Raw genomic sequence first — 19,099 nt, 5'->3', positions numbered from 1 at the left:
ACTCCCCTCCCACAATGAGCGGCTCGAAACTCGCGAAGGCTTTGACAAATAAATTATGTTAATTATCCGCCAGTCACCGGGCGTGGCTTTGCCCAAATAAGGATTGGAACTGGGACGTATCAGGAGCGGCCGAGCAGAGGTGACGTCACGCTCAAGAGGGCGGTGGTCAGGGTGGGTGACATGACGTCACCAGCAAGCACATCTCCCCCTGGCGTTTGACGCCGATGAGGTCCCGATGCGCGGTGACGTCAGAGAGCGTAGTCAGAGTTCAAGTTTGTTGCCAGAAGGGGAGCGGCAGTGACGTGGTGAGCGCTGCGCTCCGCACCCGACCAGCCGAGTTCCATTCCCGCTCGTGGCCAACACCGCCAGTGACGATTTTCTGAACCGGTCCTGAGCCTCCCTTACGTCGACTCAATGACGAGCCGCTTTTGGCTAGTCATTGAACAAAGACGGTCGCTGCATTGCACGCTTTCAGATGTACTTCTGCAGCCGTCTGGAATGTTCTTCCTTCCGATATTAGGAATTTACTGGAGCTACGCATTTTTAAAATCTAGATTGAAAATACATTTTCTTGAGAACTTTTTTGTGCTTAGTTTGTTGTCCTTCCCCCGCACCTCCGATGAGCATGGTTGGCTATGTACGGTGTGAAAGAAGTTCAACATACACACCAACATGGACACTCACTAAATAACCTAACCATCATGGACACTCGCTAAATAACCTAACCATCATGAACACTTTCTAAATAACCTAACCATCATGGAAACTCGCTAAATAACCTAACCATCATGGACACCGAAATAACCTTACCATGATGGAAACTCGCTAAATAACCGAACCAACATGGACACTCGCTAAATAACCTAACCATCATGGATACTTGCTAAATAACCTAACCATCATGGCCACTTGCTAAATAACCTAACCAACATGGATACTTGCTAAGTAACCTAACCATCATGGATACTTGCTAAATAACCTAATCAACATGGACACTTGCTAAATAGCCTAAACATCATGGACACTCATTAAATAACCTAACCATCATGGACACTCTCTAAATAACCTAACCATTATGGACACTCGCTAAATAACCTAACCATAATGGATACTTGCTAAAGAATCTAACCATCGTGGCCACTTTCTAAATAACCTAACCATCATGGCCACTTGCTAAATAACCTAACCATCATGGGTATTATGTGGTGGGACCTTCAGCCGGTACCCAGCGGCAGGGTAAACAGTGGGGTGGGAGGAAAAAGCCCCTAGGCAGATAAGAGTTGACTTAAGTTGGAGGGAGCGAGGGGATTATCGATGAGTCAACTGCAAAGAATATAGGCACATAGACAATGGGAAGGGGGGGGGGATAACGCGACCCCCCCCCCCCCCCAACGGCCAAAGCGCTCAAAACGGCAGCAAAGAGGATTCGATTGGATGCTCAGGATGACGTCATATGACCCGGGGATTAACGGGCTTTGGGAACATAAGGGAGGAGGGAGGGCAAATTGGATCAGAGTTCTTCTGGAGCGGCGGGAGAGACCAGCCGTCCTCAGCGTCCGTTTCGACGCATGCAGGGTGGAGCTGGAAACGGTCAGCTAGAAAAAGTCCCCAAGGCGAGCATCTTCCCCAACCCCCATCATGCAGCTGAAGAGGTGAGTAGGTATGGAAAAGGGGGGGCCAATTCAGTCAGCTCGAGCTTGGGGGATAGACGCACTCTGCGACGGGTAGGTGATAGGAGGAAGAGTTCTGGCTGGAGGGGGGGGGGGCATAAACGAGGGTCCCTATTCGCTCCGGGAAATAAATCTTAGCACAGACTGACGTTGTGACGCGTGGTGCAGGTGTGCGTGTGAAGAGCGGTGGAAACAGCGATCGGCGTACGACGGGTGCGTGGATGACTATAAATCAGTGTGGGCCGGCGCATGTATATGCGTGCACCGCAGTGTTAAGGGGGGAGACACGAGCGGGTGTCGCGCGGAGAAAACGGGCGTGGAGGGGGGGGCCGCGCGAGCGCCGATTAATTTATTAATACCCGGACCGCGCGCGCGGGAGCGTTGGCCTTGTTGACACGACGGCTTAGTGGAAATTATTAACTATCCCCACACAGTGGCGAGTCAAACACTCGCGCGTCATCAACCCCTAGGCGGGGTCGGCCAGCCGCTAGCTATGTTGGTCCGAGAGGACCCTGGTACGGGGGGGGGGGGCGGTCACCCGCTCGGGGGCGTGGGGGACCCCGAAAGACAAAAACGCAGAGGGTACAGGGGTGGGGGAGGCAAACATCGCACCCCACCTCCCCCGCGCGTGGAGGGGGAGGGGGGCACCAGCCCCCACCAATTAGACGTGGCGCCCCCCCCCCCCCCGCTCGTGGAGAGTGAGAGGGAGTTCAGCCCCCACGTAATGGGGAGTGGGGAGGGGGGCATTAGCCCCCACAAAATGGTGTCAGAGGTGGTAAGAACCCCCACATCTCCACGGGAGAGATGCGTAGTACCCCATGCAAAAATAAGGCATGTGTTCACCGGCCAGGGGACCCCTTCGTGGAAAGCGTTTGCCCGCAACATCATAGGGGCTAAAGATACTAATGGCTGGACGGAAGCATAGGCGTTACGCCAACTTACTATGAACCTGGATGGGCGGGTGGCTGACTTTGTGGAGGCCCTGCCCGCAAGCGCACAAACCCAGTTAGAGGAGTCGATGCGCCGACTTGATCTGCCCTTTGGTGTGCGTGATGAGGAGGAGGCAAAGGCAGCCTTGGAGGCGCGCCGCCGGCAACCCGGCGAGGGCTTTCGTAACTATGCCGAGGATGTGCGCACGCTAACAAAGATCGCACGCCCGGGGTACACGACTGAGGTCATTGAGGACCTCGCCGCCGAGAAGATCCAGCGGTACTTAGCTCGCACCTCGTGGTGGCAGCCCGATGTAAGCTGTACACGTCTTCCCTTTAACGCCCTTGTCGAGCGCGCGCGTAAATGTGAGAATTTCCAGTGAACGCGCGCAGCTCCGGGGGCTGGGCCGAGAGCGCGCCATCGTGAGCCTGCTCCCAGAGGAGGAGGAGCTCACCAGTACGGTAAGGGGTCGGGCAAGGGAGCCTCCGGGATCCCGTGAGACAACCCCGGGATGGGTAGCAGGGCTACAGACCGGCCTGGGAGATATAGCCAGCCAGGTGACCCAAGTTGGCGGGGAGGTGACCCAAGTGCGCGGCCATATCACCAAACTGCAGTCTACCGTGGAGACAATCCAGTCCGAGATGGGCGAACTACGCTCCACGGTAGGAGGGCTAACTGGGAGTGTGGCCTGACTAGAGGGAGAGTCTGGGCAGCGGCGTACTGGAGGGGAAGTAGGGAGTGGGCGGGGAGGCCCCTGCGGGGCCGCCGCCCTTTCCCGGGCGTGTTACCTGTGCGACCGTCGAGGGCATCTCGTGAGAGACTATTCTCAGATCGCCCGTGCTAGATATGCGCGAGGGTTAAACTCCCAACGCCCCCTACGGAGTGGACCAACTAGGGGTGCGCAATCGACAAGGTCCCAACACAAAAAGATGATAATAATAATAATGGCAAGCGAGTGACCTCCACACAGATTCCGGCAACAACACCCAACGACGCGGTGAGGACGGGCGACTGGCTGCGGGAGCTGGTGGCGGGAATCACGGGGGCCACATCGCTGGTGGAAGGGCAGGTGAATGGGCGGCGCACCCGGATTCTGCTGGACACGGGGGCGGTGGCCTCACTCGTGAGCACCACGCACTGCAGCCTGCTCGGGGTCGCCGTGAGCCATCTGCAGGCCCCGGATCGCGCGCTGCACATGGCAAGTGGAGCCGGGATGGGACTTCTGGGGAGTGTCACCCTAGAAGTCCGTCTCGGACGCCAGGTGTGCACCCAGGAATTCTATGTCTCGAGTCTGTTGTGCCACGAGTGTATCGCAGGTACAGACCTCCTGGAAAAGCTGGGGCTCAACGTGCAGCCCCGCCAGCGATGCGCCACCGTGGAGGGCGGCGGGGAGCGGATTCCGTTCCTGGGACAGGAACCGAATCACCCCCGCTTCACACCCGTGGCCGCTACGCTGGTGTCAGCCATCACCATCGGGCCGCTCGCCGAGATGCTGGTGCCAGTGGCAACCCCCTCCGCCGATCCCACACACCGACCATCGGGCGAGGTAATGCTAACTCCTCACCCGGAGTTGGCGGTGCGGTACGGGGTTGTAGGATCAGCGACGCTGGTAAACGCAGATGGTGGCCGACTGTTTATACGGGTATTTAACCTTTGTCACAGGCCTTTAATGCACCTTTGTCACAGGCCTTTAATGACAAGAATGTGAAGTTGAACACTCAATTCCTAGGTTCATACTGCAGGGTAAGAGCGGCCAGTCTTTGTGGACCTGTGGTTTGCGTAGATCTCTAACCAGGAGCGAGAGCCAATAAGCTCCCAAGCATTCTCTATGTTCTAATAATTGCATTTATATGGTACTTGCTTAATCGCCTCGGCAATTTGGAGTTTCGTATCGTATCTCGTCTCAAACACTTGAAGAGCATCCCCAAGTAGCAGCTGCCCCTGTGTGGCACAAGGTGGTGGCCCTGCACCGGCCTACATGTGGACAAGAGCCTGTCAGTAGGGGGCGATGTTTGATGTGGCATCTTAGTTGTGGAGTTTGTAGGTATTTAGAATTTGATCAATTTTGACCCAGACACCAGCATGCAATGGCCTACTCGTTTTGAATGGCGCAATAGTTTGTTGTACATACACTGTTAAGCAGACGGTGCGTATTTTTTAAATGTAACCTGGTGCAGTATATTTCAGTGCAGTAATTCAATTTTGTTAAAATTACTCAATATAGAATGAATACTTGTTTGATTGTGTGCGTATATGTAACATTTTGTCTATAAGGGTCAAACATTGAATAAGTGATGTTAGGACAAAGTTTGTATTTTGGAAGTAACCTGTACAGATAACAAGGCATACCACTCAAAAGTTACACGTATAGGAGGTACACTCTCTAAAACACTAATTATAATTTTGTATTACGTGATGACGTAGATTTTGTCTAACTAGGACTAGAAATGCTCCTTGCTGATTAACGTCTGGATGTTCGTAACCATCGGTTGAAGCAAGCCTGGCTGCTGTTGAGGCGCTGTGCACCAATAAGGGTCCACAGGTGGCTTGCACTAAATCAATGATGCACTCCCAGAAGGCTGTGCTAGGTTTAGCTTGTGTAAAACATTCCTTTGATTTGTGAAGAGATCGATGAATGAAAGATGTCATGTCTGCTGATCTGCTTCATAGCAAGGAGGTAATTTTAAGAGCACATTCGAAATGCATTTTTGGTACAGATTTGTATTTGGTTACAAGGCAGAGCACATTCTCCACAACAACACTCATTGTAATTATGCATGACGTCTTATATGTTGGCGAACTAGGACAAGAATTGGTCCTTGCCGATTAACGTCTGGATGTTGATAACCAAGGGTTGAAGCAAGCCGGACCGCCTGCGGCGCCCCTCACAAACATTTACGGCCTTCGGCCAGGAAAGTCACCAAAAAAATTGCACACGAACGACGCATTGACGCAAGCACCCGGTGCTCAGTTTTGAAGTTTTAAAATGAAACAACTTTGAATTGCATTATTTTTTTGAATTAGATAATATTATTTCTTCATTAAAACCTTATATCATTTTACATCTGGAAGACTTAATTGAAAACGACATTTCGTGTGAATTTTCTCTCGTCGTGAAGTAGATGGCCTTGCCGGGGATTCGGTTCGATGCGGACGTTCACCTGGTTGGGATCTCGGGATCGAGATGAGGCGACACAAAGCTGGCCGTGCGAGAAGACCGCCGTCTGCAGATCGATTCCAACGCTATCGAGCGTCTGTCCCTGCGCCTCCGTCGTTCATGCAGGGGGCTAGTAGGTTTACAGCGCCCCCTGCATGAAAACGACAAAGTGCAGCGTTCGTCACAGATAAAGTTGTGTGCCTTTATAAAAGAGTATATAGCCAGTGGGTTTTCAAAGTACGTGACAATGTCTGGATATTTTCGCCTGAGGACGACCGCTGGTCTTGCGATCGAAACGTGATTTTTTTTCTACCTACGTGACTTTACCGAAAGAACAAAAGAATATGAAAGACGTCTTGTCTGCAGAACTTGTTCATAGCTGTGTACATCGATATCCCACATTGCTTACACGTACACACCACATCCAATGAAATAGAAACTAGAACGACTTCCGGGGATGGGCAAAGATCGAGGAATCTCCTTCAATGGAGCGAGTTAAGTGTGTTCAACATATCTCTGTTCGCCTCTGTGTCTCTCTCTGCCTGTCTCTGTCGTCTCTGTCTCTGTGTTCCTCTTGTCTGTGTCTGTCCGCCTGTCTTGTCTGTGTGTGTGTCTATCAGCGTCTGTCCCACCGTAGTCAACGACTGTCAGTAGCAGCACGCGCCCGTTCAGCTCCCACGACAACACGCCACTCAAACTTGCTCCCAACACAAAGACAAAGATCCCCCGTATAGCCTGCACAGAATGTCATGGCAAGTGCTGTTAGTGAGCACCTAACATAAAGACAAAGATGCCATGTATAGCCTTAACAGACTGTAGGGCAGGGGTCGGGAACCTTTTTGACTAAGAGAGCCATGAAAGCAAAAAATTTGGAAATTTATTTCAGTGAGAGCCATATAATATATTTTAAAAGTGAATTCAACTAAATGTCAGTATAATAAGCCTCTGAATTTATTCTTTTAAATAATGTTGTTATAACACTCACCATTAATGCGACTTCTGGTGCTGCATGGATTTGCTGATGTCTTTGTAGTCGGGTTGGTACTTGGTGAGGTTAAGCTTCATGCAAGCGTTGAGGCTTTCATCCGTTAAACGTGATCGTAGGTTGGACTTGATGTTTTTAAGATGTGAGAATGACTGCTCACATGCATACGTAGATCCAAACATGGTCAATACAGCAATACTCACACGCTGCAATGTGTGGTATGTGACAGGAAGCGCGTTCCAAGTTTTGAGAATCAGCTGGTCTTCGGGTTGGAGTTTTTTCATTTCTGTCCACATGTGCTTGCTCGCCAACTCCGCTTTCTGTCGTGTGATTCTTTCCAAATCTTCATTCAGTGACTTGAACTTATTCACCCACATGTCTGAGGCCTTCAGGTCAGCCACTTCTGCTTCAAAATCTCTGACGGAGATACCAGGGATGTAATTCAGGTCGGCTGTGTTCAGTGAACACTCGTTTGGATGGGTGATGAACTTAAAAAGACGAGTGTGCTCACGAAATTCTCCAAAGCGTGCTTTGAAGGACTGTAGGAGACTGGATGTGCAGCCAGCTAGCTGGTGGAGATCAAGGTTTTGAATGGGCTCACTTGCTGTGCATGCATCTTTAAATTGGCTCAGTTTTTCAAAATGTAGTAAATGACCTGTTTCAAGATCCGTGATGAAAAGCTCCAGCTTGTTTTCAAAAGCAAATACAGCTTGTTGAAGGGATAACACTGTATTTCCAATGCCTTGCATTTTCACGTTGAGCTGGTTCAGATGTTCAGTCAGATCTACGAGATAGTAAAACTTGAGGAGCCACTCGGTGTCGGCTAGCTCAGGATGCCCGACGCCTTTCATTTCAAGGAAAGTCCGGATTTCGTTCAGGCAAGCCGCAAAACGGCTAAGCACCTTCCCTCTTGACAACCAACGCACATTGCTGTGCAAAAGCAGACCAGGATAGTTATTTACAACTTCATCCAGCAGTGTTTTAAACTGGCGATCATTTAAGGCTCGGGCAACAATAAAGTTGATCACACGAATGACCAGCGACATCACTTCGCCAAACTGCCTGTCACACATCTGAGCACAAAGTGCCTCCTGGTGTATAATGCAATGGAAACTTAGGATGGGTCTATTTTCATGTTCACGGAGAAGCGCCACAAATGCTTTGTTTTTCCCCACCATACACGGAGCACCATCAGTACACACTGAGAGAAGTTTATCCATAGGTAGACTTTTTTCTTGAGCAAACTCCATGAAAGACTTGAATAAATCCTCACCTCTTGTGGACCCTTTTAATGGCAGAACAGCAAGACTTTCTTCGCGCAGTGTGTCACCAACAGCATATCTTGCAATCACGCTGAACTGCGACAAATGGCTCACGTCTGTTGACTCATCCAAAGCCAGAGAAAAGAACGGCGCTGCATTTATGTCCTTCACTTGCGTTTCCTCCACTTTGTTTGCCATCACGATGGTACGATCATGAACAGTTCTTGCCGACAGAGCCATGTCTTGTATCCGTTTGATTATCTTGTCTTTGTTCGGAAGATCATCAAAAAGTTCATTGGCTACATCCAGCATGAACGTTTTAGCATACTCGCCATCTGTGAATGGTTTTCCGTTCCTCACTATTGCTAAAGAACCAGCAAAGCTAGCCGAATTATAGTCACCTTGCCGGGTCCATACGCGGAGTTGCTGCTGGCTAGCTTGCACCCTGCTCAGCTCTTGGCACGCTTTCTTTCTGCTGTCTCCCGCAGGGTATTTTGATGCAAAGGTAGCGTGGCGCGTGTCGAAGTGCCGCTTTACATTCGACCGTTTCAACGATGTAATTTTGTCATTGCAAATTAGACACACCGCAGAACCCGCTCTCTCCACAAAGGCGAATTCTTCGGTCCATTCGTCCTGAAATGTACGATACTCGTCGTCTTTTTTTCTTTTCGCCATCTTCTTCGTCGAAGGGTTAGCTTTGAGCTAATGACCGAGCAGACGCAGTCTCAGACTGATTCAAAAGGGGGCGTTTACCTGTTTTACCCAGCAACGGCAAACGTAGGCCAGTATCATCCAATTAAAATAATGGACAATTGCTCCTGCAGCCCTGAACAGGACATGCGCAGTGAAAAATCGATGGATGGATTAAAACAAGTGAGAATATTTTGTTTTATCTGCGAGCCATATGCAATCATCAAAAGAGCCACATCTGGCTCGCGAGCCATAGGTTCCCGACCCCTGCTGTAGGGGCAAGTGGTGTTAGCGAGCACCTATTAAGGGTGCGACGGCACACGAGGGAGTGGGTGGCCAGCACCACGCCCGGCCGCCTTTGTCTCCCTAGTGGCGATGTTTACACACCGCACCGGGTACTCGTTTGAGGCCGAGTCGACGTAGGGGAGGCTCAGGACCGGTTCAGAAAATCGTCACTGGCGGTGTTGGCCACGAGCGGGAATGGAACTCGGCTGGTCGGGTGTTAACAAACTTAAACTCTGACCCCGCTCTCTGACGTCACCGCGCATCGTGACCTCATTGGCGTCATACTCCAGGGGGAGATGTGCTTGCTGGTGACGTCATGTCACCCACCCTGACCACCGCGCTCTTGAGCTTGACGTCACCTCCGCTCGGCCGCTGCCGATAACTGTTCCAGCGCCAATCCTTATTTGGGCAAAGCCACGCCCAGTGACTGGCGGCTCATTAATATAATGTTTGTGAGGGCCGGGCTCATTAGCATAATGTTTTTTTACGTTACGAGCCGCTCGTTGTGGGAGGGGAGTATCTTGTACCCCGCAAGTGACGTCATGTCACCTGCTGTTGCGTGACGTCTCGAGGTAACAGGAAGTTGCCACTCCTTTGCACTCAAATCCGAAGTGAGAAATTCTCATCGCGGTTGTGGTGGTTGTTGTGGTGGTGGTGGTTGTGGTGGTGGTGGTTGTTGTTTACCGAGGTAGAGCCTCGCTCTCTCTCGTAGGGATGTCAACTGAGTAGCAGCGAGCATGGAAGCGATGTCCAGGTTGGAATTTTACAACGCGGGGCCTTGCCTCCTGCCCTCGCCTGATCGCGTTTGCTTCAATTCTCTTGCTTAATTTAGCAATCTGTGGAAGAACGTAATCAACCAGGCTATGCGTTAATTGTGTGTTGACCGACTCACTGTGTTGCATTGCATTACATTTACAAATTTTACTCAGTTTGTTTAAGTGTGCTTTCTCTTCTCGATTTAAAGCTTTCGTGACTGCAGGGAATCATCTTATTTTGGTTCTTTCGGTAAAGTCACGTAAAAATGAGAATAAAATAATAAAATTAAAATAAGACGATAAAATTCTCACGACGTTTCGACCACAACACAAGCGGCCTTCTTCGGGTGAAAGAACAGAACTGTGGGGTCGACAGTGCTTCAGTGAGCGCTGCTGAGATTCGTGGCGTCTTTTCAGCTCGGTGATAGGTGTGAATGACCTAGAAAACAGGAGAATTTGGCATTGGAATAGCTAGGGATTGGCTCGTGACAAAAAAATAGCAGTGTTAAAGTCAAAGTTTACATATCAACAGAGGCATTTAGTACATGGACGGTAAAGGGCCTCCAACTATCATACAGTAAACCAATGTGAGAAAAATCTAAGTCTATATTACATCAATATAATAATTGTACTTAATATATTCTTCAATAAGCTGAGCTATTAATCACCAAGCAACTGGGTATACACTACACTATATAATGAATACCATATAGTAAAACCAATGAAAACCAAAATATAAACTACCTCAATGTTCATATTCTTAGTTTTTTCGGTAAAGTCACGTTGAAGAGAAACAACAAAATAATAAAATATATATAAAACAATAAAAACATTCTCACGACGTTTCGACCATAACTCAAACGGTCATCTTCAGGTGTGTTGGTTTGCATAAATGTATTTGTAAACGGTGCATTTATTTATTTATTAAAAAACGTTAGCGTCACGCGCAGCGATTTGGCAGTTTGCCCAGGACTAGTCCATCTATTTTTTGAAAAGAGGAGGGGGGAGACGAAATTTTTTATAATGTATGCTGTCTGAAAGCCACTGTAAGCGTGAACAATCAATTAAGAACTGAAATGGTTTATCAAATCTTTCCAATGATTGCTAAGATAGAATCCATCTTCTCGGTTGAAATTGTCTCTGTGCTTGTATATGTGGATAGCCTCATGAACGAATCTCTCATGGAAGCCAGATGGCTTACAAAGAACCTCTGTCTTGGAAAAGTCAATGGCATGTGAGCCTACTGAATTAAAACAATGATCTGCTACGGCTGAGGTGTTGGTCCTACCGTGTTTAAGGTCTGCTTTGTGTTCACGAATGCGGTCCGAGACATGGCGTTTGGTTTCTCCAATGTAACTACTACCACAGAGGCAACTTAGTTTGTAGACACCAGGGTATTGTATGTCCGGAATCACATCTTTTACAGACGGAACCAGATCACGGATTTTATGTAATGTGTTGAAACGGACCTGGATCTTGTGTTTATTCAAGATTTTGGAGATCTTTTTTGTGATCCCAGCAATGTAGGGTAAAGTGATGGTTTTGAAAGGCTCCTCAAGAGGGTTCTTCTTCATGGTTTGAGTGATAGCTTTGCGGATTGTATAGTCGGAGTAACCATTAGCCCTAAGAGCTTGGTGTACATGCCCAACCTTATGGAAGAGGTACGTGGATGACACTTTTGTCATCTGGCCACATGGCCGGCCTGCTCTAGACCAATTCTTCGACCACATCAATTCCATACACCCAGCCATCAGATTTACCTTGGAAGTCGAAATAGATGGCAAGATACATTTTTTGGATGTCCTAATTAAAAAGAGACCTGATGGTTCAATGAGCCACTCTGTCTACAGGAAAGCTACCCATACGGATGCTTATCTGAAACCGGATTCCCACCACCATCCATCACAGAAGAATTCTCTCATCAAGACTCTGTATTATAGAGCCCAATGCATATCCGACCAGGAACACATAAGCAGTGAACTCAAGCACGTACACCAAGCTCTTAGGGCTAATGGTTACTCCGACTATACAATCCGCAAAGCTATCACTCAAACCATGAAGAAGAACCCTCTTGAGGAGCCTTTCAAAACCATCACTTTACCCTACATTGCTGGGATCACAAAAAAGATCTCCAAAATCTTGAATAAACACAAGATCCAGGTCCGTTTCAACACATTACATAAAATCCGTGATCTGGTTCCGTCTGTAAAAGATGTGATTCCGGACATACAATACCCTGGTGTCTACAAACTAAGTTGCCTCTGTGGTAGTAGTTACATTGGAGAAACCAAACGCCATGTCTCGGACCGCATTCGTGAACACAAAGCAGACCTTAAACACGGTAGGCCAACACCTCGGCCGTGGCAGATCATTGTTCTAATTCAGTAGGCTCACATGCCATTGACTTTTCCAAGACAGAGGTTCTTTGTAAGCCATCTGGCTTCCATGAGAGATTCGTTCATGAGGCTATCCACATATACAAGCACAGAGACAATTTCAACCGAGAAGATGGATTCTATCTTAGCAATCATTGGAAAGATTTGATAAACCATTTCAGGTCTTAATTGATTGTTCACGCTTACAGTGGCTTTCAGACAGCATACATTATAAAAAATTTCGTCTCCCGCCTCCTCTTTTCAGAATATAGATGGACTAGTCCTGGGCAAACTGCCAAATCGTTGCGCGTGGCGCTAGCGTTTTTAAAATAAATAAATAAATGTGCCGTTTAAAAATAAATTTATGCGAACCAACACACCTGAAGACGACCGTTTGAGTTATGGTCGAAACGTCGTGAGAATTTTTTATTGTTTTATATATATATTATTATTTTGTTGTTTCTCTTCAACGTGACTTTACCGGAAAAAACTAAGAATATGAATTACTGCAGTCACGAAAGCTTTAAATCAGAATTTACCTCAATGTTATCAATAAACTCTATATCCTCTCCAACAGCTGAGCCACCAACAATAAGTCGTTATATATCACAATGCCATATTGCGAAAAATGGCGATTTTTCTTCCCATCAACGACCAGCACCACGGACAACGAACGGTTCGTTCGAACGGTTCGTTCGTTGTCCGTGGTGTTGGTCGTTGATGGGAAGAAAAATCGCCATTTTTCGCAATATGGCATTGTCATATATAACGACTTATAATAAGCCTACGTGTTAAAATGTACCACACCAGTTACTCGTTTGAGGCTGAGTCAACCTAGGGGAGGCCCAGGACCGGTTCAAATGATCGTCACCGGTGGTGGCCGTGAGCGGGAATCGAACTCGGGTCGCCGGGTTCATAGCGCAGCGTAGCGCTAACCACGCGTTACGCTTCCACATGCGCGGGTCACATGACCCGCATCACAGCTCACTTTCCGTGCAAAAAATAGATGCATTATTGAGCTCCCCCCCTCCCCCTCCCAAAAAAAAGTATTTTTATAATTTTTGCATGGGGTCCAGTCTGGAAAGTGCCCACATGGCAAATTTCAAGTTTGTTGCATGTCGGGAAGTACGCTAAATATTTAAAACTGACACATATTCACAAATGTCCCTTTCATGTATATATATATGGAGATGATGATTGCTTGTGTAGGGGTGTTGCGGGAAGGGAACACAGTCACATCGTGGTGGCTACAACCACGTCCGCTATAGCCCCGCCTCTGAGTGGTGTATTGGTATAAAGGGCAGGGAGCCAGAGAGCTCGGGCAGAGTGTTGGGGTAAGCCAAGGGTGAAGAACCAGTGAAGAAGGGAGACCTAGGATAGACCCTGGAAGTCCCCTGACCGCTGCCCTTTTCAGGGGCGGCAGGGCAAGCCAGTGGTGTGGCCCCAGAGCCTCAGAGGCGGAGCCCTTTTAAGGGTCGGTCTGTCTGGTGGGGTGCCGTGACCTGTGCCATGACCAGGGCCAGGTCAGACAGCCTCCTCTAGCCCCTGTAGCGGAGGAACTAGGAACATAGTGGTTAGGCTGTTAGCCTAGAGGGTGTCCCAGTGTGTATACGGGTGAAGGGGCCGTTACCCCTTCTCAGTGTAACTTGCCAAGCTTGAATAAATAGTGCTGCCTCTACTCCACCGTCTCCGTGTCCCGTGAACCCACTTGTGTTGCAATCGAAACGTATGCAAATATTGAATTATTATTTTCTTTCTACATGACGATACCGAAATAACCAAAGAGTATCTTGCTTAAGTTTTAATTTCTCTTCACCTGGCTCGCTACTTTGTAACTTTGTTTTATTTTAAATATTCACACTGTTTTTTTTTCATTTTTTACCAGGCCACTCCCGCGTTGAGCTGCTATACCACTCTTGTTTTCAGAAGCGACCTGCCCACAACAACAACAAGGTGGGGCCTGTCAACAGCGTGGTGGTGTTCACTCTAGACGTGTGGTGGTATTCATTCTAGACGCGTGGCGGTGTTCACTCTAGACGTGTGGTGGTGTTCACTCTAGACGCGTGGTGTTCACTCCAGACGCGTGGCGGTGTTCACTCTAGATGTGTGGTGGTGTTCACTAGACACGTGGCAGTGTTCACTCTTGATGCGTGGTGGTGTTCATTCTAGATGCGTGGCGGTGTTCACTCTAGACGCGTGGCGGTCTTCACTCTAGACGCGTGGCGGTGTTCACTCTAGATGCGTGGCGGTGTTCACTCTAGACGCGTGGCGGTGTTCACTCTAGACGCGTGGCGGTGTTCATTCTTTACATATGGAGCGGAACCAGGGGATCGGGAAGGAAATCCACTCGACCACGGGTAGAGAGAGAGAGACAGGCAGCCTCGGCTTTGTTGATTGATCCTCAATGATTACTAGGTGGAGTGAGGAAGCATTAATACTGAGCAGGTGAAGTTGGCCAGGCGTGGGTCTGGACACACCACCACCTGTGAACCATGCTGTGTGTGACAGTGGTGGAGCCAGTGGGAGTGGGGTGGCACATGCCCCCCCAATGATCCGATCGAAATCCCTAATTTTGATCGGATCATTGGGGTTTATTAGTAACTAGCTTCAGTACCCGCCTTCGCCCGGGTCTTGGATTCTTGTCTTGGATTAATTTAATATTCCCTCATTTCACTGAAAACCCCGGAAAAAAATCGATGCTTGCAAGATAGAAAAAAACAGAAACAAATCAATTTGACTAAATCGGATGTTTTTCACTGAAGGAAATTTAACCATAACCCACTTCTACGTAAGGTCGATTCTGGCAACTCGGGAAAGGAATGACGGTGCAAGCTGAAAATAGTCGCATTCACTTAGAAATTCCAGACAGCATAAGCTGTGCAAATTTATAACATTTTTGACATTCTTTTTTCTGGATTTTTTTATTGTTATTCTGTCTCTCACTGTTCAAATAAACCTACCATTAAAATTATAGACTGATCATTTCTTTGTCAGTGGGCAAACGTACAAAATCAGCAGGGGATCAAATACTTTTTTCCCTCACTACATCACACCTGCATAACTTCATACGATTCATTGTACGATCCCGATTGATGATACGACCCTCGTCAGTGAGGCGGGACCTAATTATCATAACGGCTCGCATTAGCATAATCACATACGTTCCCATAATTCATCACGATTATCTCTCGAATTAGCATAATGTATGCGCATAAATACATCAATTGACATAATTTCTGACAATTACGCATTTTTCCAAATTTCATTTCATTTTTATTATTTTAATCAAATTTTCAATACCCTGATATACAACGGCACACTGCGTAACGCTGCCGCATGCGGGTGACATGATGTCACGGCTCACTTGCATTGTTGCGCCTCCCTCCCCCCAAATACAAAAGTCTATTTTGATCATTTTTGCATTGTGTACAGTCTGGAAACTACCCACATGCCAAATTTCAAGTTTGTTGCATGTCGGGAAGTATACTAAACATTTCGAACAGACACATAATCACAACTTTGCCTTTTATATATATAGATAAATCAGCATTTTGCGACTTCCACTTCCACCTTGTGGCATATTATTACGTGCCAGGGACTCTATGAGAGGGCAACAGTCCGAGTCCACAATTGGCAATCAGTAACGTCAAAGCAGTTACAAGCGACTCGCAGAACTGTGCGCAGTTGCGTATACAGCACACGACTTCCCTGAAGGCAAACACCTTCAGCGAGCGCGATGCCGATCACACGCGTTGAATAAAAAGCAAGGGACAAGTCCTTGTTAGTAAGGAGTTACTAACTCCTTACTAACAACTCCTATCATTTTTCATTGCTGGAGGGGTTACCCCCCTCTACCTGAAAATCCTGACTCCACCTCTGAGTGTGTGACAGTGTCAAGTTTGTATTTGCAGTAAAGTCATTGAACTCTATTGAGCAAGGAGGTTCTATCGAAACAGTAGTTTATTTTTGTTTTCCTCTGGAACTCTTTGTAAGAATGGAGTCAGGAAGTTATCACAGCACACGTGCAGCTGAAGGCAGAACTGTTCATCCCAGCATTCTAGGACATCTGTGCCTGGCTTTACACCTCTAAGTTACGAGTGAACATTAATTCATGCATTTCTGCATAATACAAATAGTACTATTTTCAACACCATTTGCTATGTCAGCTGAATTTAGCTTTCATAAATATTCCTTTTGATGCCAGACAGCCGAAATTGTGTGCTAGGAGTTTTGGGTTAACATTCATTTTGAAGACACTAGGGCTTCCAGGCATGTTTATAACCATTTGCCCTCTCATTGTGTGCCATAACAGCCCGTGTGATGAATTTGGGACACTTTTTCACTATATCATTAATATATTAATAAGTATAGACATGTTAGTCATGTGTTACTGTGTATTTATGCATTCCTCTGTGCATCGATACTGACGTGTAGATGGTGTGGATATTCTTTTTTCTGTCTGCAGCTGTCACTTCCTCTGTCGCTTCCTCTGCACAATTTGTCTGATGGAGCAAAGGCACTTGGCGCAGCTCAGTACCACAAGGCAACAATGCGACCGGTGTGCATACTGCATGGATCGTCCTGCACATTTGACACGGCACAAGAGAACTCACACAGGAGAGAAACCCTTCAAGTGCAATGTGTGTGGGAAGGTGTTTGCACATTCATCTGCTGTTGTAATACACCAGAGAACACACACGGGAGAGAAACCCTTCAGGTGCAGTGTGTGTGGGAAGGCGTTTGCACGGTCATCAAATCTTCAAACACACCAGAGAACACACACGGGAGAGAAACCCTTCAGGTGCTCTCCGTGCGGGAAGGCGTTTGCACGTTCATCTACTCTTGTAGCACACCAGAGAACACACACGGGAGAGAAACCCTTCAAGTGCAGTGTGTGTGGGAAGGTGTTTGTACATTCATCTTCTCTTGTAGCACACCAGAGAACACACACAGGAGAGAACGCCTTCAAGTGCAGTGTGTGTGGGAAGGCGTTTGCACAGTCATCTATTCTTGTAGAACACCAGAGAACACACACGGGAGAGAAACCTTTCAGGTGCAGTGTGTGTGGGAAGGCGTTTGCACAGTCATCAAATCTTCAAACACACCAGAGAACACACACGGGAGAGAAACCCTTCAGGTGCTCTCCGTGCGGGAAGGCGTTTGCACGTTCATCTGCTCTTGTAGCACACCAGAGAACACACACGATAGAGAAAACCTTCAAGTGCAGTGTGTGTGGGAAGGCGTTTGCACAGTCATCAAATCTTCAAACACACCAGAGAACACACAAGCATCAGAAGATCCACCAGGAGTGGAGTCTGATATCAGCTTGTGAAAGTCAAAGTGCCGCAATGAGCCCATCCCTCATAAAACAAGAACTGGAAGAAAATCCCAGCTTGGACACTTTTAAAGATATCGAGGTGAAACATAAAGAGGTGAAATGTGAAGAAGTGATGGTGAAGAGCGAAGAAGTGAGGGTAAAATATGAAGATGAAGATTCAACTCCAAAATGGGACCTTCACATCGATGGAGGCAACGTGAAGCAAGAGGAGAATTCTGACTATGAGGCAGAGCGAGGCAACTCCCAGCAGTTTGTGGAAGTGGAGGTGTGGGTGGACTTCCTCCGAGACAATACAAAGTCAAATGGAGACTCGGTAGATGTGTAAGCCTGAGACGATGTCACTCCAATAGATGCACCTTTGTCACAGGCCTTTAATGAAAAGAACGTGAAGTTGAGCACTCAATTCCTAGGTGCAACCTGCTGGGTAGAGCAGCCAGTCTTTGTGGACCTGTGGTTTGCATAGATCTCTAACAAGGAGCGACAGGAACTCGGAGTTTTGTATCGTAGCTCGTCTCAAACACGTGAAGAGCATCCCCAAGTAGCAGCTGCCCCTGTGTGGCACAAGGTGGTGGCCCTGCACCGGCCTGCATGTGGACAAGAGCCTGTCAGTAGGGGGCGATGTTTGATGTGGCGTCTTAGTTGTGGAGTTTGTAGGTAATGTTTTGAATTTGATCAATTTTGACCCAGACGCCATCATGCAATGGCCTACTCATTTTGAATGGCGCAATAGTATGTTGTACATAAACTCTTAAGCAGAAGGTGCGTATTTTTTAAATAGCTTCTTGTTAATGCAGTATATTTCAGTGCAGTAATTAAATTTAGTTAAAATTACTCAATTTAGAATTAATAATTGTGTGTGTACATGTAACATTTTGTCTGTAAGGGTCAAACATTGAATAAGTGATGTTAGGACAAAGTTTGTGTTTTGGAAGTAACCTGTACAGATAACGCATACCACTCAAAGTTACACGTATAGGAGGTACTCTCTACAATACGAATTATAATTTTGCATTTCGTGCTGACGTAGATTTTGTCTAGCACTAGAAATGCTGCTTGCTGATTAACGTCTGGATGTTGACAACCATCGGTTGACCGCCTGCGGCGCCCCTCACAACCATTTACGACCTTCGGCCAGGAAAGTCACCAAAAAAATTGCACACGAACGACGCATCCACGCAAGCTCCCGGTGCTCAGTTTTGAAGTTTTAAAATGAAACAACTTTGAATTGTATTATTTTTATTAATTAGATTATTTTATTTCTTCATTAAAATCTCATGTATAATTTTACATCTGGAAGAGTTAATTGAAAACGACATTTCGTGTGAATTTTCTCTCGTCGTGAAGTAGATGGCCTTGCCGGGGGTTCGGTTCGATGCGGACTTTCACCTGGTTGGGATCGTGGCCGTGCCAGAAGACCGCCGTCTGCAGATCGATTCCAACGTGATCGAACGTCTGCCCCTGCGCCTCCGTCGTTCATGCAGGGGGCTAGTAGGTTTACAGCGCCCCCTGCATGGAAACGACAAAGTGCAGCGTTCATCACGGACAGATGAGGTTGTGCGCTTATATAAAGGAGTATAGCCAGTGGGTTTTCAAAGTACCTTCGTCTTACAGAAATCAATTTCGCGTGATCCCACCGCATTAAAACGATGGAG

At 47.4% G+C, this 19,099-nt stretch overlaps 1 protein-coding gene across 3 annotated transcripts; it reads left to right on the top strand.

Annotated features, from left to right (window-relative positions):
• Positions 1-325: 325 nt before the first annotated feature.
• Positions 326-18,734, top strand: LOC116936941 (uncharacterized). 3 transcript variants are annotated; one of them, XM_076057892.1, is made up of 4 exons: positions 326-1,652; positions 2,731-4,146; positions 13,995-14,062; positions 16,575-18,734. In XM_076057892.1, exons 2-4 carry the CDS (start codon positions 3,796-3,798, stop codon positions 17,770-17,772), a joined length of 1,617 nt encoding a protein of 538 aa, XP_075914007.1. In that variant the 5' UTR covers positions 326-1,652; positions 2,731-3,795; the 3' UTR covers positions 17,773-18,734. The 3 variants fall into 3 exon arrangements, with proteins under 3 accessions (XP_075914007.1, XP_075914008.1, XP_075914009.1); XM_076057893.1 differs by having other exon boundaries at positions 2,728-4,146; XM_076057894.1 differs by lacking the exons at positions 326-1,652; positions 2,731-4,146; positions 13,995-14,062 and adding an exon at positions 9,612-9,733.
• Positions 18,735-19,099: the final 365 nt, after the last annotated feature.

This window comes from Petromyzon marinus, chromosome 85 (genome assembly GCF_048934315.1).
Source record: "Petromyzon marinus isolate PM22_M1 ecotype Great Lakes invasive population chromosome 85, UKy_Petmar_22M1.pri1.0, whole genome shotgun sequence".
Taxonomy (NCBI): domain Eukaryota; kingdom Metazoa; phylum Chordata; class Hyperoartia; order Petromyzontiformes; family Petromyzontidae; genus Petromyzon; species Petromyzon marinus.
The sequence above is the reverse complement of the archived record's forward strand: the minus strand, read 5'-3'. Positions and strand labels throughout refer to the sequence as shown.

Bases quoted from the DNA above. Each gene is read 5' to 3' on its own strand.
- LOC116936941 (XM_076057892.1), top strand. From the start codon at position 3,796: ATGGCAAGTGGAGCCGGGATGGGACTTCTGGGGAGTGTCACCCTAGAA. The intron at 4,147-13,994 runs GTAATGCTAACT...ATTTTTTACCAG, and splicing joins CACACCGACCATCGGGCGAG to GCCACTCCCGCGTTGAGCTG. The intron at 14,063-16,574 runs GTGGGGCCTGTC...TTCTGTCTGCAG, and splicing joins CTGCCCACAACAACAACAAG to CTGTCACTTCCTCTGTCGCT.